The 16,489-nt window shown below is 43.2% G+C and overlaps 1 protein-coding gene across 3 annotated transcripts in view; it reads left to right on the plus strand.

The window, feature by feature from the left end:
* The window catches only part of VAV1 (vav guanine nucleotide exchange factor 1), a 52,805-nt gene that overhangs the window by 35,059 nt on the left and 1,257 nt on the right, over window positions 1–16,489 (plus strand). For 2 of the 3 annotated variants that reach the window (XM_029216668.1, XM_029216665.1), the window contains exons 16-26: window positions 665–766; window positions 996–1,093; window positions 1,187–1,209; window positions 1,386–1,431; window positions 3,853–3,989; window positions 4,314–4,379; window positions 6,624–6,655; window positions 10,597–10,713; window positions 12,178–12,265; window positions 13,712–13,826; window positions 15,151–15,302. In XM_029216668.1, the coding sequence (XP_029072501.1) occupies window positions 665–766; window positions 996–1,093; window positions 1,187–1,209; window positions 1,386–1,431; window positions 3,853–3,989; window positions 4,314–4,379; window positions 6,624–6,655; window positions 10,597–10,713; window positions 12,178–12,265; window positions 13,712–13,826; window positions 15,151–15,302 (976 nt within the window). The remainder of the gene's footprint in view (window positions 1–664; window positions 767–995; window positions 1,094–1,186; window positions 1,210–1,385; window positions 1,432–3,852; window positions 3,990–4,313; window positions 4,380–6,623; window positions 6,656–10,596; window positions 10,714–12,177; window positions 12,266–13,711; window positions 13,827–15,150; window positions 15,303–16,489) is intronic. The other variant, XM_029216667.1, reaches the window with a different exon arrangement.

The raw sequence follows: 16,489 nt of genomic DNA on the forward strand, positions 1-16,489 counted from the left end.
GAATGCCAAGTCTTCGTAAGCTTCAGTCACCAGCCTGAAAATCCTTCCTCCTCCTTCTTTTTCTTGAGGTGAAATTCACATAACAAAAACTTAGACTTTTTTTTTTTTGGCTGTGCTGCGCGGCTGGTGGGATCTTAGTTCCCCCACAGGGATCGAACCCAGGCCCTTGGCAGTGAAAGCACGGACTCCTAACCACTGGACCAGCAGAGAGTTCCCCAAACATAGCCATTTTATTTTATTTTATTTTATTATTTTTTAGCCATTTTAAAGTGTACATTTCAATGGCATTTAGTACATTCACAATGTGCGACCATCACCTCTATCCAGTTCCAGAACATTTTCATCCACCCCAAAGGAGACCCTGCAGCCATTAAGTGATCACTCCCCATTTCCCTTGCTCCCAGCCCCTGGCAACCACTAATCCGCTTTCTGTCTTCACCCATGTTCATTGCAGCACTATTCACAACAGCCAAAAGGTGGCAACAATGCAAATGTCCATCAATGGATGGATGGACAAATACAACAGGGCATATCCATGCAATGGAATAGTATTCAGCCATGAAAAAGAATGAAGTCTTCATCCATCCGCACTGCAGCGTGTGTTGGCACTCCATTCCCTTTTATGGCTGAATCCTGTTCCATCCATGTTCCGTTCCCTCACCAGCTCCAACATCTACCCCGAGAACGCCACTGCCAATGGGCATGACTTTCAGATGTTTTCCTTTGAGGACACCACGTCCTGCAAGGCTTGCCAGATGCTGCTGAGGTGGGCGTCTGGGAGGATGGACCTGGGTCCTGGGCTGGGTTGGCTCTTCCTCTTTGGCTGTCATGGCCCTGAGTTGGGAGGGGGGAGGCCCTCCTTTGACCTTTAGCTTCTCCATCTCTGTCCTGCTCTAAAGAGAACACAAAGGGGCCCTTTATGTTGTTGGTAAAACGATTGGCTGTGTTCATTCAACATCACTGACTCTCTTCTTTATCTTCTCCCTGCATCCCAGAGGCACTTTCTATCAGGGCTACCGTTGCCAGCGGTGCCGTGCACCTGCACACAAGGAGTGTCTGGGGAGGGTCCCTCCATGTGGTCGACACGGGCAAGGTACCAGGAGACTGAAGTTGGGAGGTGGGCTTGCTTCTGCGTGGAGGGTGGGGGGTTCCCATTCTAACTAGTATTTCCTTTACCCTCTTATAGATTTTGCAGGAACTATGAAGAAGGTAAGACCCCCATGCTCCTTTCTGTGTGTGGAAAATCAGGGGGGTGGGTAGGGAAGGCAGGACCCGGGAGCCCTTGGCAATGGGCATGGCTCTTTGCTGGGTGCTCAGATAAGAGCTGAGGAGCCCTCAGGCTGGGCACAGGTAGCGATACTTGCTGTCTTGGTCTCTTCCTCCAGGATAAGCCACATCGGCGGGCTCAAGACAAAAAGAGGAATGAGCTGGGTGAGTCAGAAGGGGGCGCTGTGGGGGCAGAAATAAATCTAGTCTGCCTCAGTGATGCTGGCCCAGGGGCAGATCTCAACAATTATATTAATGACCACATAATGCCCTGCTTATAAAGCATTTGTTCCAGTCCGAGAAACCCCAAAGGAATTTGTAAATAATGAACTCAAATTCTTTACTAGCTTTGCTCAAACACTGTGAAGGGGATGCACCGAACACAGAAATCCTTGTTAAGATGCTCTTTCTCTCCCATTCACATTTTAATGTATATACGTACTTTTTAAACTGAAGTATAGTTGATTTACAATGATTCAGGTGTACAGCAAAGTGATTTATTTATATATCTATATATATATCTATATATATGTATATATATTCAGATTCTTTTCCATTATAGTTTATTACTATACTGATCCAGTAATATAAGATATTGAATATAGGTCCCTGTGCTATACAGTAGGTTCTTGTTGTTTATTTTATATATAGTAGTGTGTATCCATTAACCCCCAAATTCCCAATTTATCCCTCCACCCCCTCCCATTCACTTTTATTATTCACTGCCCCCCGCCCCCCCCCTTTTTTTTTCTCACTGACAAACTCCATCTGTAGTCTTAGCTGGCTGGGCATACCTCATCCCTTCTCGTACTGATTCTGTATCACAAAATCTTATCATAATGGAGTAGTTTCAGCAAAGTGTAGTCCAACTGTATTGTTGCAGGGGATGCAGAGTTTGGCCAAGCCAGCATTCTTTTTATCCCAATGGCAGTGGGGAAAGGCTGGATTTTGGTATATATTAATGATGTTTGTGGGATCACAGTCGTGATGGGTGATTTTTATTCAGCATCTACTGTATATATTGTCTGGGGCAAATGGTGACTAAAAACAGTGTGCTTCCTGTCCTTCCAAAGCTCCCAGGCTGGTAGCAGGAGACAGACTTTGGCTAAGTCATTGCAGTTGAGGTGCGCGAAGTAGAGGGTTTTCCAGAACATTCAACCGGGGGACCTGATGAATCTGAGCCTTCGGGGAAGGTTTCTCAGTGGAGGTGGCATTAAAGTGGACACTTGAGGGATAAGGAGTAGTCAGACTGACGAGGAGGCAGGAGTGTTCCAGGCAGAGGGAACAGCATGTGCGAAGGCTAGGAAGCAGGACGGCAAGGCATTGTTAAAGATCTTGGTGTGGCCAAGAAAAATAAACTCTTTGCTCACAGTCGTACAGAATCAGTGTAAAGATTCAGTTTCAGGTCGATCTATCTATCATCTATCTATCTATCTATCTATCTATCTATCTATCTATCTATCTATCTATCTATCCTGATACATAGATATCTAGCTGTAGTTCTATATCTACAGCTAGATATAGATACATCAGTCTTATTTGTAATAGTCAAAAATTAGAAACAACTCAAATGTCCTCAACAGGAGGAAATATATATGAGTGTATGTGAGTCTCTCTCTCTCTCTATATATATATAGTTAAACATAGCCAATACATATATGTTCGTATATATGTACACATCTATACACTTGCTCATATCTATTATATATATATATATATATAATTTTCTATTGAGATGGAAATATTTCTGTGTTTTGTTTTTTTAAAATATTTCTATTGAGATAGAAAATACATACCATAAGGTGTATAAAATGAATAAATCTTAAATGTTTGGCTCACTGAATTTCCACCCATGTAACCACCATTCAGATTAATGTATAGAACATTTCCATCATCGCAGAAAGTTTTACTGGATGGTGTGGGTCATACTCACTGCTATAGTCCATCCTGCCTCCCAGAGGGAACCACTGCCTGACCTCTGTCATCATAGATTAGTTTTGCCTGCCCTTGAACTTCATCCATATGAACTTGTACAGCATGGACTCAGTTAATGCATATGAGTGCGGTTGCCTGAAGCAGTCATTTGTTCTTTTTCGCTGCTTATTGTATTTTGTGCTGTGTTTATCCATCTTCTTGAGGACATTGGGTTTGTTGCCAATTTTTCTGGCTCTTGTGAAGAGAGCTGCTGTAAACATCCTTGGCTATGACTCTTCGGGACCTATGTTTTCATTTCTCTTGGTGATACATCAGGAGTGGAATTAGCTTTAGTGGATACAGCCAAATAGTTTTCCAAAGCGGATTCCTACGGCCATGTAGGAATGGGCTATGGGGTGGTGGCCACCCTCCCTGTTTTTGCCAAAAAAAATTATTCAAAATATTTTCATATTAAAAACTTATTCAAGCAAAAAAAAAAATAGAATACAGAAATCCAGGTGACTTCCAGTTGCTCCATCCACATCCTTGCCGCCACTTGATATTGCTATTGTCTGTCTTTTTAATTTTCGCCATCTTGGTGAGTGGTGAGACTCAGGTTTGAAAGTCCCGGACTACCAGCCGTTCTGTATCACCACCTCCCCTCCCCTCCAGGCCTGCCCAAGATGGAGGTGTGCCAGGAGTACTATGGGCTGCCTCCACCCCCTGGAGCCATTGGACCTTTTCTACGCCTCAGCCCTGGAGACATTGTGGAACTCACCAAGGCCGAAGCCGAACAGAACTGGTGGGAGGTACAGGCTGGGGCTGTGGGAGTGATGGAGAAGGACCTGAGCTTGGGGTCAGGGTGTAGGTGACCTTGGGAATGGGATCATGGCACAACTGGACATGGCTGCTCTGGGGAGAGTGATGTCTATGGGGATTTCTGGGGCTGGCCTGGCCCTTCTGAGCTGGTGGTCTTCCCAGGAAGTTGATACTGATTGACACCTCTCTGGGCATCCAGGCCATGGAGAGATAGATGGCCAAGCAGAGTGGCCGTTGGGTGAAAGATGGACACACACACACACATGTTGGATGCCTGTAACTTCTCTGTCCGTCTTTCCCTCTCATCTTCTTAGGGCAGGAATACGTCTACCAATGAAGTTGGCTGGTTTCCCTGTAACAGGGTCAAGCCCTACGTGCATGTGAGTGTCTCAAGTCTGGTTGGAGAGAGGGCAGGGGAGTTCAGAGAGGGTCCCACGACCCTCTGCAGCATTGGGGAGACGCTCCTGAGATCAGGAGGGGGCCGCCCATCATGGCAGGTCACTCCCTACCTCAATGACTGAGCCCAGAGAGGGGGCCACCCTGGGAAAGATGACCAGTCGTTTTCTCTTTGTTTTTTCTTGTATGAAGATCCTCTCCATCATCAGGAGAAGAAGCAGGGGTCTAGAAGTTTGGCCAACCCCTGCCTTCCTTCTGGGGCACTGAATAGAGTCCTCTACAGGGTCACTCCCCACCCCGTGCCTCCTTGCCCAGCTTTTGGGAACAGACCTGCCCACAACGCTGCCCGGCCCCTGTCCTTCTTCACCTGTTCCCCGCTCCCCTGATTCCCTCATCTTTCTTTAAAAAAATTAATTTATTTATTATTTCTTTTTGCCTGCGTTGGGTGTTCATTGCTGCCCGCAGGCTTTCTCTAGTTGCGGCGAGCGGGGGCTACTCTTCGTTGTGGCGCGCGGGCTTCTCATTGTGGTGGCTTCTCTTGTTGCGGAGCACGGTCTCTAGGCGCACGGGCTTCAGTAGTTGTGGCACGAGGGCTTCAGTAGTTGTGGCTCACGGGCTCTAGAAGTGCAGGCTCAGTAGTTGTGGCTCACAGGCTTAGTTGCTCCGCAGCATGTGGGATCTTCCTGGATCAGGGCTCGAACCCGTGTCCCTGCATTGGCAGGAAGGTTCTTAACCACTGTGCCACCAGGGAAGCCCCTGATTCCCTCTTCCTGATGATGACTTAAGATCTTCCCCACTCTTCCCAAATCTTATCCTCCCTCATGACCCTGCTTCACAGACCTCATAGGAGCCTGCAGAGGGAAAGTCCCGTTTTTATCCCTTTCATTTTATGTAATTTCAGACTTCCAGAAAAGTCCTGAGAATAATGCAAAGAACTTCCATACATCCTTTACTCAGATTCACTACCTGTTAACATTTTGTCCCATTTGCTCTATCATCTTTCTCTGCACAATTTATTTATTTAAAAATGTCTATTATTTATTTTTCCTGAGATACTTCAAAGTAAGTTTACAGACGTATTTCTCCTTCATCTCTGAATATCTCCCAAGAACAGGAACCTTCTCTTGTATAATCATAGCATGATTTTTAAAGACATGAAATTCAACAAGGACATTATACTATTATATAAATTATTATATTTAATATAAATCATTATATATTATGTAATCCAGAGTATATGTTTATACTTTTCCCAAAAATATCTTTGACTTTTTTTTTTTTTGGCTTGGGGTCATTTCTCCACTGTGGAGTTACATTATGAATTTCCAACTCCATCCTTTCCTGCGAAGTTATTAGCAGATATTCTATTGTAAAGAAGAACTGTCTCTTCTAATCTATATATCTAGGTATTATATAAGTATGCATCTATGTACCTATCGATCATCTTTGTATCTATGTATCTGTCAATCATCTGTGTACCTATGTATCTATCAGTCATCTATGTATCTATCTGTGTATCCATCTGTATCTGTGTATCTAGCAATCATCTATGTATCTATCTAATAATCATTTATGTATTTATCTGTGTATCTGTGTATCAGTCAATCATCTACGTTATGTATCCATCTGTGTATCTATCAATCATCTATGTATCTATCTAATAATCATCTTTGTATTTATCTGTGTATCTATGTATCTATCAATCAATCTTCTATGTGTCTATCTATGTATCTGTGTGTTATCTATCTCAGGAAATGTTCCTGGATTTTTATTTTTAAATTGTCCCACCCTTGACCAATGGGAGCCCCTTCAGGCTGGCTCTTCTGTCCTTTCGACATGTCCCCATCATTTTTTGAGCCCTTCCTTACTTTCTAGCACAAGAGCAGACTTCTCTTGTACTTTTTCTGCCCCAATCTTGGAATCAACCATTTTCCCAAGGAGCCTGGGTCCTTTCATTGGAACGTGGCATTCGGAAGCCAAGATCTGAACGTCTCTCCAATTTCTGCCTACAAACGTAGCTGCCTCTTTAAAGCTGATTCATTTGAGGGTGGACCGATTTCTCCCCCTGGATTCTGGGACTGTATTTCCACCGAAGCGCATAGTGCCCGGCACATAACAGGCCCCCAATAAATGATAGTGGAAAAAATGAATGAATGAATGAATGTAGTGCCCTGAAGCCTGTTGCGTGCTGGACTCTTTGCCCTGAGTCTTGGTCTTTGTGTCCCCAGGGTCCCCCTCAGGACCTGTCTCTTCATCTCTGGTAAGTAGAACCACTTTTTAAATTTTCACTTGGGGTGCTTTGGGGTGGATGCCTGGGCTGGGCATTGGGGTGGGGATGGGGGCTACCAACCAATCAATTATCCATTCTTCAAACCTTGGGCATTAACTGCTGGCTCCAGCCCTATGCTGGGGGGTGCTGAGGAGAGAACGAACAAAAGAAGGTCCCTGACTTTGGGACATTATGCTCTCACCGGAAGGAAAATGATGGTGATGATATGATGGCAGTTCCCTCTCCCCATCCCCACCCCCAGCCCTTTTTTTTAAGCACCTACTACTGATAGAGCAGTGAGGGATGGAGGTTTTCAGTGTTGCTTCGGAGCCCACTGACCTGGGTTCAAATCCTGACTCCAATATTATCCAGTCCTGTGACCTTTGGCCAGTAACTCAACTTCTCTGTGCTTCAGCTTTCCTCTCTGGAAAATAGATTAATAATGTCTGCTTCATAAGGCTGTTAGGCGGTTTCCATGAGCCTATGAAGTGCTTAGCTCTGCTCCTGGCACACAAAAAGCACTCTGTTATCTGTTATTATTGGCACTCGTTGTTACGACTGCATTTCACGCATTCTAAAATACACATTTTTCTCCCCCACGTCTTAACATCTCTGGCATTGGAACGGCTCTTACAGTGAGTGGTGTCTGAGTCTTCTGCTTAATTTTACGGGTAGTTAATTTTTATTTCGTAATTGCCCACGAAACCACAGTGAATTTTACAATCATTGGCATCTTAGATTCGGACATGCTATTGTACTGTTTTTATGACCGTGTGTCAGCACTTCAAGGACACATTCAATTCCGGTAGTAACACTTTGAAGTACGTGTTATTCTTACTCTCTTTCTGCAAAGGAGGAAACCGAGGCTCAGAGAGGACAAGTGATTTGTTCAGTATCACAAAGTGAGGAAGTGAAGGAGGTCGGATTCGAACCCAAGCTTGGCTGACTCCAAAGCCTGACCTTATTACACAAAGGGCATAATAACACACCCGTGTCGTGAATGCCTACCATGTATGAGGTGCACCAACTGCATTATGGCCGTTTGTCAAAAATGTCCCTCTGTGATGGGCAGTTTTATCTCCTCTTTTCAGAAAAGGAAATTGGGGCTCAAAGTAGCAAACTCAGTTCCCGAGGTCACAGAGCAACTAGGTGGCAGAGCCAGGATTTAAACCGTGGTCACCTGAGGCTGTGCTCACTCTGCCCCTGCCCTGCCAGATGTTGTCACCAGGCCACCAGGGCTGGAACTGGATTGAGGAGAGTGAGACCCTGACTTTGGGTGCAACATTTAAGGGGGTGCGAAAAAACTCAGGCATCGAGATCCATACTATTTTAATGCAATATTTTAAAAAATCGGAAGGCAAAAAAATCTGCGATGAGCAAAATACCAAAACTGTAAATAAAGACACAGGATATGATAGGGCTGGGAGTAGGGAAAGGTGAATTGTGGTGAATCAGGCAACTGCGGAGTCAGATCTTGTCCTTATTTAAAATTTTGACATTTTGCTCACCACAGATTTTTTTTGAACTTATTTTTAAAATTGAGGTGAAATTTACATGACATAAAATTAACCAAAGTGGCATTTATGTTAATATTTAAGTTTATATTACATATTCACATTTATAGATCATATAATTATGTATTATATAAAAGTAATGCATATTATGCTATATATTTATATTTATAGCATATATTTGTATTCATATTTATATATTATCTATATTATATATTGTGTATAATTAACATACATTATTTATGTTATATTCACACTTACATAGTCCTATTCACATTTACATGTTATCTGTAATTATATAGTATATAATTAATATATATTTTTACATATTTACATTTATAGCATAAACATATTTGTATTTATATATAATAAATAATTCATATTTTATATGATAAATGTATTGTCTATAGTTCATATATATTATTTATGTTATATATTTAAATTTATGACACAAATGTATGCATAGTCCCACATATATTATCTATAATTATATAGTATATGATTAATATATATATGTTATGCATTTACATTTATAGCATAAACACATTCATATTCATATTTATATATTATTTATAATTGTGTTATCTATAGTTATATTTTTTATGTTTATATTTAAATTTATGCCATAAATATATTCATGTCCACACTGATATATCACATATAATTATATATTATCTATAATTAATATATGTTATGTATGTTATATATTTACATTTACAGCATAAAATAGTCATAGTCACACCTTTATTTATTTTTCACATCTCTTGGACTGGCCAAAAAATTCGTTCAGGTTGTCCCGTATGGAAAGGCCCGAACGAACTTTTTGGCCAGCCCGATATATTTAATGGCATTGAGTACATTCACAATGGTGCGCAAGCAGCACCTCTATCTAGCTCCAAAACATTCTCATCACCCCCCAAAAAGAAACCCCGTCACCTTAACAATCACCCCCATCCCCTTCCCCCAGCCCTTGACCATCACTAATGTACGTTCTGTCTCTATGGGTTTGCCTGTTCTCGATGTTTCATATACATGGAATCATACAGTACGTGCCCTTATGTGACTGGCTTCTCTCAGCATCATGTTTCCAAGGTTCATCCACATTGTGGAATATTTCAGTACTTCATTCCTTTTACGGATGTTTTTGCACTTTAAAAATACTGCATTAAAATACTACTTATTTTACTTGTTATTATTTATCTTGATGTCTGAGTTTTGGGGCTTGCCCTTTATATTTTGTACCTAAGGCTATCTTTCACTCTCCTCACCCTATTTCCGTCCTGGTGACCACAGAGATGGACAGACAGTGGACACTCAGTAAATACCTGTCCAGGCATGCCAAATTCCAAGTAAAAGAAAGAAAACCCAACAACTGTTTTTCTATACTCACAGTCTCAGCAATTCTAAAACCAAATGTGTGGGATTTTCTTCCTACATCAAACGATTCTCCAGTTCTCCAGACACCAGCTTGGGTGTCCTACAATTCAATTCAATCCTGACACTGTTTGTCTGGAGTTAGCATCAGATCCCACAGATTAAGGGCTCAGTCCCACGAGACAATCCCCCACTTCAGATGCCAATCACAAGCTCAGGCCACCCCTACTTCTGACCCATCGGCTATAAATGGGGGGTTCCCACAACCCCCTCCTTGGGTTTGGTAATTTGCTAACACAAACTCACAGAACTTGGAGAAACAGTTTCCATACTAGATTACCAGTTTATTATAAAAGGATTCAACTCAGGAACAGTCAGATGGAAGAGATGCACAGGGCAAGGTATGGGGAAAGGGGGCGGAGCTTCCACGCCCTCTCTGGGCTTGCACCCTCCCCGTACCTCCCTGTGTTCACCAACCTGGAGTCTCTCCAAAACCATTTGGTTGGGGTTTGGTTGAGGCATCATTACGTAGGCAAGATTGGTTAAATCACTGGCCATTAGTGAACTCAACCTCCAGCCCCTCTTCTCTCCCCATATGTAGGGGTGGGGTTGTTTCTTCCGGCCACCAGCCCCCATCCTGAGGCTATCAAAGAGCCTCCAGTCATCTCATTAGCATACAAAAAGACACGTAATCACTTCGGAGATTCCGAAGCTTTTAGGAGTTACGTGCCAGGAAAGGATGGGGGGCACAGAAACCAAATATATATTTCTTATTGTGTCACACTGAGACACAGTCACACCCAAAGGACCGAGTTGTCTCCTGCAATCCAGGGGTGAAACCTTGGGTGTGACTTACAGATATCTAATGGCCACTGCCACTTCGGGACTCTGGCCAATGCCTCCCCCAAGGTTTATAGTGTCTAAGGGCGCTGCTAGACCCAGGCTGTCATTCACTTAAAAAGAAATCACAGGGGTTGGGGGGAAAAGCAGCCTCAATAGGGCAACATAGGGGCTGTGTGGACCTTTCTCCTTGGTGTATCTCGACAGGTACGCGGGCCCCATGGAGCGAGCCGCGGCAGAAAGCATCCTCACCAGCCGCTCGGACGGGACGTTTTTGGTGCGACAGAGGGTGAAAGATGCTGCAGAATTTGCCATCAGCATTAAGTAATTCCTCCTTTCCTGACCTATCTCCCCTTGTGACCTGGGCACTGCAGGTGCTTGGAAAGATGAAAGATGTACAGTCACGACAGTTATCTTTTATTGAGCTCCTGCAGGGTCCTAGGTGTTTTTAATCTTTCTGATTTCTTTTACTCGACTGGCAACCCACAGGAAAGAGATAACGCTTCTTAAGCGAGGCTCCAGGAGGTATTTAGCATACTCTAGGAAGAGGCAGAAATGCAGTCTGGACCCAAGTCTTGCAGACCCTGGCTTTCCTGCCTTGCTGTTTGTTGGGTGCACCTTCTTGCTTGTGGTGACTTGTTTCCTTGTTGGTTTTGTCATTGGGTCTTGTGATTTTAAGTGGGGCTTTCCCTGTGGGTATCTTTGCTGCCTGGGTCCCCAGAGATTTTGCATTTGCTTCTGTTGGGAATCACCAACAAGTTCATTTCTTTTTCAGGTTAAAATATTTTTGGTTAATTCCTTAGTTTCCTGGACTACACAGGTGGTTTAAGAATAAATACTAAACCCATAAGAGGGTAGGACTGAGGTTATGAATTCTCAAGGGTGACTTTTCTGTTTTGGGTCTGAGACAAGCTTTCACATGGTCCCTGCTGTGCTCATGGGTGGGCTTTTCTAGACCACCTCTTTTCCTGAGGATGTAGCTTTCTGACAGTCCACCCTTATGGGTGTGGGTGGGTCTCAGTGCCAACTCTCTACCCAACAGGGATCCAGTAACTCATCTCATGTTTCTATGTGATTAAGACATATGCTCCTCGGGAATTTCTTGGCTGTCCAGTGGTTAGGACTCTGTGCTTCTCTTGCTGGGGGCCAGGGTTCGATCCCTGGTTGGGGAACTAAGATTCCCCAAGCTGCATAGCGTGGCCAAAAAAAAAAAAATATATATATATACTTTTAAGTTTCATCCTCATTTTTGGCCTCTGGTGATTTCCCTTACTTTTTTGAGAGCTCAGCATTTTTTTCACGGCATTTCTAGGGGTTTTTTGAGTAGGAGATTTTTTTGGTTATCTAGTTCTTCATATTGGCAGAACCACTTCTGCCAATTCATGCCTCTTCCTTACTAGTCTGTGGTCCGCCATATTGGTGGAAATGGATCCCTTCTCGCACATCCTTTAGATTCTATGGTCATTCATATTAGTGGAAGTGGAGATTTCATCCTATCTACTCTACAACAGTGCTTTCTTTATAAGGTATTTTTGACTTCTCAACAACCGCGTGGGTCAAGGAAGATGATTCCTGTTATATGGAGCAAGAAATTAAGGTTTAGAGAAGCAACGGCTCCAGGGAAGGGATCCTGTTGGGCTCCAGTGGTCACCCCCTCCCTGAAGTAGCCAAAAACGCTTCTTCCATGGTTGGGGGTGTGTAGCATGAGGCTGAGACTCGACAGGAGATGGGACTGAATTCCCAGGCTCAGGACCCAGTGACCGTTTGGCTCTCTTTCCCTGCTTCCAGGTATAATGTTGAGGTCAAGCATATTAAAATCATGACAGCAGAAGGACTGTACCGGATTACAGAGAAGAAGGCTTTCCGGGGGCTTATGGTAAGGGCCAATGTATCCCTAAACCCAGCCTTCCAGAATCTAGGTAGGACCCTCTCTGAAGCTCCAACTTGGGACCCCCTTTCCTACATTCAGAACAGCCCCTCCAAGAGGCACGATGGAGCAACTGGCTTTAAACTCATTTCCCTAATCATCGACACGGAGAAGAATCATAACAACAAAAACAACAGTAGCATCAGTGGACATTCACAAAGCACTTACCGAGTGCCAAACCTGTTATAGATAGGACTGCACTGCATCCGCTCAGCTCGCTCTCTGAGTTCCCGTTTCGCACATGCGGGAAACTGAGATTTAGTCCTCATCTGGTATCACTGAATAGCAGAGCCCCTATTTTTGTCAGATGTCAAGATTTAGCTCTGCCTAATCTGCTTAATGACCATTTCACAGAGAATCCAAATGCTTTTCCAGTGTTTTTGCTTCTGTTTGGTGCCCTATAATTTTGGGCTGTCTTTTAGACATCTTAAGCCCATTGGTTTAAGGCACATGGATCCTACCCATGGTCGGCGAATGCTTGAGGGTCCTCTGAATCCTCTGAAAGAAAATCCAGAAATTTGCATATATTTGCAATTTTTGGGGGGAGGAAGGTATCTCAAATTTCACTTGAGCCTCGAATGGATCTTTGACCGCACAAAAGGTTAGGGACTGTTCACTCATTCCACAAATCTATTTTGCCCCCAAACTTTTTACTCTGAAAATTTTGCCTGCCCCCATTTTTTATTTCTGAAAAATTACTGAAATGTTGCTGGAATAGTGTCATGAATATTTGTGGACCTTTCACCTGGATTTACTGATGGTTAATATTCTTCCTCTTTTGCTTTCTCTGTCTCCCTCTCTCTCTCTGCGCACACATTCACACATTTATTCTGCACTATTTAGGAGTAATTTGCGGGCATCATGATCCTTCCTATAAGTATTTTAGCACGACTGTCAAAGACATTCTCTTGCCTCACTGCTGTATCATTATCACAGTCAGGAAGTTGAACATTGATACAAAATTATTATAATAATACACAGCCCATTTTTGATGATGTGTGGTTGCACACTGACCAGCACACAGTAGGTACTTAGTAAACAGCATTTATTATTATTACAATTATTTGTAAAAATAGTGCTCTTGACACCCAGGGAGGGTTGGTTTTGGTGAGCTGGTCGTCAGGCAAGTTGATTATTTGGTAAATTTATCATGAAATGAACTGGCTGTTAGGAGAACTGTCTTGAGACAATGTGATTTCTTCACCATAAAATGGTCCTGGCTGACCAGGAAGAGAGTGAGCTCCCCATCGTGGGGAGCATTCAAGGTGTCTTTTGCCAGGGAGGCCAGAAGGAGGACCTGTTTCACATGAGGAGTTGGATGTGGCTCCTTCCAGCTGTGTCCCCATTGTGGGCTGGCCCTCTGAGAGAGCATCTGTCCTGCTGTTTTCTTTGCAGGAGCTTGTAGAATTCTACCAACAGAATTCTCTGAAGGACTGCTTCAAGTCACTGGACACCACCCTGCAGTTCCCATTCAAGGAGCCTGAGAGGAGAGCCATCAGCAAACCACCAGGTAGGCTGTCTCCAGCTGGGGACCTGCTGTGCCAGCTCCTTCCCATTGTGGAGGGAAAGTTTGGGGATGCCGTGGACATTCCTTCCTGTGGGCATAGAAAAGTCCTATCTGTGAAACAGCTTGAGCTAATTCCCACCTCCAGTTTGTCCCTTTGCTCTTGAGAGATTTGCATATCCATTTACTTGGACGAAAGAGTTTACTTTCATATTTGGGAAGATGAAGACACTAGGAACCAGAAGGGTTCTCGCCTACACATTTTAAGCCTTTATTTTTGTATCAATATCAGGCATGAATTAGTATCAATAACCTTCTCCCACAGAAAGGCAAGACCTTTAGTACGCTCTTTCTTTCCTTTTCCTTTGTATCTCTTACTCACCTGGTTTGTTGAAGTTATTTGGAATGTAGGCTACGGTTTGCTATGAATGAAAACAATCATACCTTATATTTTAGGAATTTTTTCTTCACCATTGCATTTCACTTTGCAAATTCAATATCAAGAACTATTCAGACTGTCTATATTTCTTGTTTTCTGTGTTTTCCTTTATTTTTAAAATTTCTTATTCTGATTCGAATTTTATTTTTCTGGAGTGCCTTTTGGAGTACGTTTTTCAGAAAAGTCGCCTGGGTGGTGGAGTTTCTGAATTCTTACATACATGTCCAAAAAATTTTTAAAGAGGGATTTTAAAATTAATTATTGTTAAAATGTTTACCAATAAAATAACAATTCACCACTTAAAAAGTTATATTTTTGAAAAAGCAACACCAGCATAACATTAGGACACTGAGACCAAAATTATCCCTATTCTCATCACCCAATCAAATAAATGTTTCTATCTGTCTGCAAGTTACTTATTCATCCCGGTGGATATTTGGATGTTCAATCTTAGCATATTTGCAGAAATACTACAAATTAATTTTATAGTCTACAATATCACTTAATATTGTACTTTGGAAAGTTTTTCCCTTTCTTATCTTTCTCCCTCTCTTTTTCAACCCTTGGACTTCTTTAGTATAATTAATATTATCTAGAATGAGAACTTCCACATCTTTCTTCTGTTTCTTTCACTATGAATATATACGTAACATTTAAAAGATCATAACTGGTATTACTTTCTAAGTTTGGATGCTGGTTGGGCTAGAAGGATGATTCTGGGAAGACAGCTGTGTACACTCAGAACACAGGCCACCCAACACTCAGTGGAAGGAAGCATTGAGGAGCCCTTCTTCATCCTGGTCTATTGGAGCATTGTCCTCCCACTGCCCCCAGACGGTAGGTGTGTGTCTGCTCCAGGGCCCTTTCCCACTTCTGCTCTCTCCCACACAGCAGGGAGCACCAAGTATTTTGGCACAGCCAAAGCCCGCTATGACTTCTGCGCCCGGGACCGATCAGAGCTGTCCCTCAAAGAGGGTGACATCATCAAGATCCTTAACAAGAAGGGGCAGCAGGGCTGGTGGCGAGGGGAGATCTATGGCCGGGTGAGTTGGGGCGGAGTTTGGCAGCCCCAGGGAAAGGGTGTGGGGTGAGCTGGCTCTAGTGAAGCTCTACGGGATGATGGAGTGGAGTGAGTGGGCAGGGGCTCGTGTGAAGGGCTTCCCTGGTAGGAAGGGATGAAGGGACAGATTTCATTTATGCGCCTTGCATTTATTTATCGAGCACCTACTATGTGCTGGGCATTTAGCTGGGTGCCAAGGAGACAAAAATGAGCACAGTAAAATCACTGCCCTCCTGAAACTCATAGTTTGGTGAGAAGCACAGACCTGTAACCATGCAGTTACAACAGTGAGTGGTTGAGATTGAGATGGGGAATCATAAGGCACCTTGGGAGCCCCCAAGGAACCCCCAGCTCATCCTGGGAGCAGGTCAGGGTGCCTTCTGAGAGACGAAGCTGATCACTGAGGGATGAGTTAAGTCAGCCAAGTCATGGGTGGTGGGAGGTGTGGGAAAGTATTCCAGAGGAACCAGCACGTGCAAAGGCCCTGGGGTGAGAGAGTGATTGGCATGTTTGGGGAACACGAGGGGAGGGATTTTTCTATCTTGTTCACTGCAGTATCACCAGTGCCTGCAACATTGATTGTCACATAGTATGTCAATCAATATTTATTGAATGCATGAAAAGGCAGAACTGAGACCAACCGCTTTTACCTTTTGTGATCTTTTGTCTGCCTGAATTTGGACTTTCAGGAGGGAACTTAAATTTTCTCAAAAAAGTTTCTGCCTGGCTCTTATTTTTGTCTCACAAGGCAGAAAGTATTCTTTATTCCATCTGCTGATGAATTCCTAGCCTCTAGAATACTGCCTTGCTTGTATTGGTTTCTCAAGAAATATTTGTTGAATGCAGGTAAAGACACTGGTTAGAAGCTTCAATTCTACCAGAGGGAAACATGTGGAAAGTGACCTAGATAATTGTTTAGGTGGACAGCTTTAGGAACTTTGGAGGGTAAATTTAGTGTGTGGTAGAGAACAGTTAGGGCTTGAGGAGGGATTTTGGGATGTTTAGGAAGGTTTGGGCTGTAAAGAATTCATCCATCCATCCATTCATCCTTTATTTCATCCATCCATCCTTTATTCCATCCATCCATCATTCCATCCATCCACCCATCCATCATCCATCATTTCATCCATCCATCTATCCATCCATCCATCCATCATTCCATCCATCCAT

The sequence above is a fragment of the Monodon monoceros genome, unplaced genomic scaffold (assembly GCF_005190385.1).
Source record: "Monodon monoceros isolate NGI ecotype Baffin Bay Population unplaced genomic scaffold, NGI_Narwhal_1 Super_Scaffold_12, whole genome shotgun sequence".
Lineage (NCBI taxonomy): Eukaryota > Metazoa > Chordata > Mammalia > Artiodactyla > Monodontidae > Monodon > Monodon monoceros.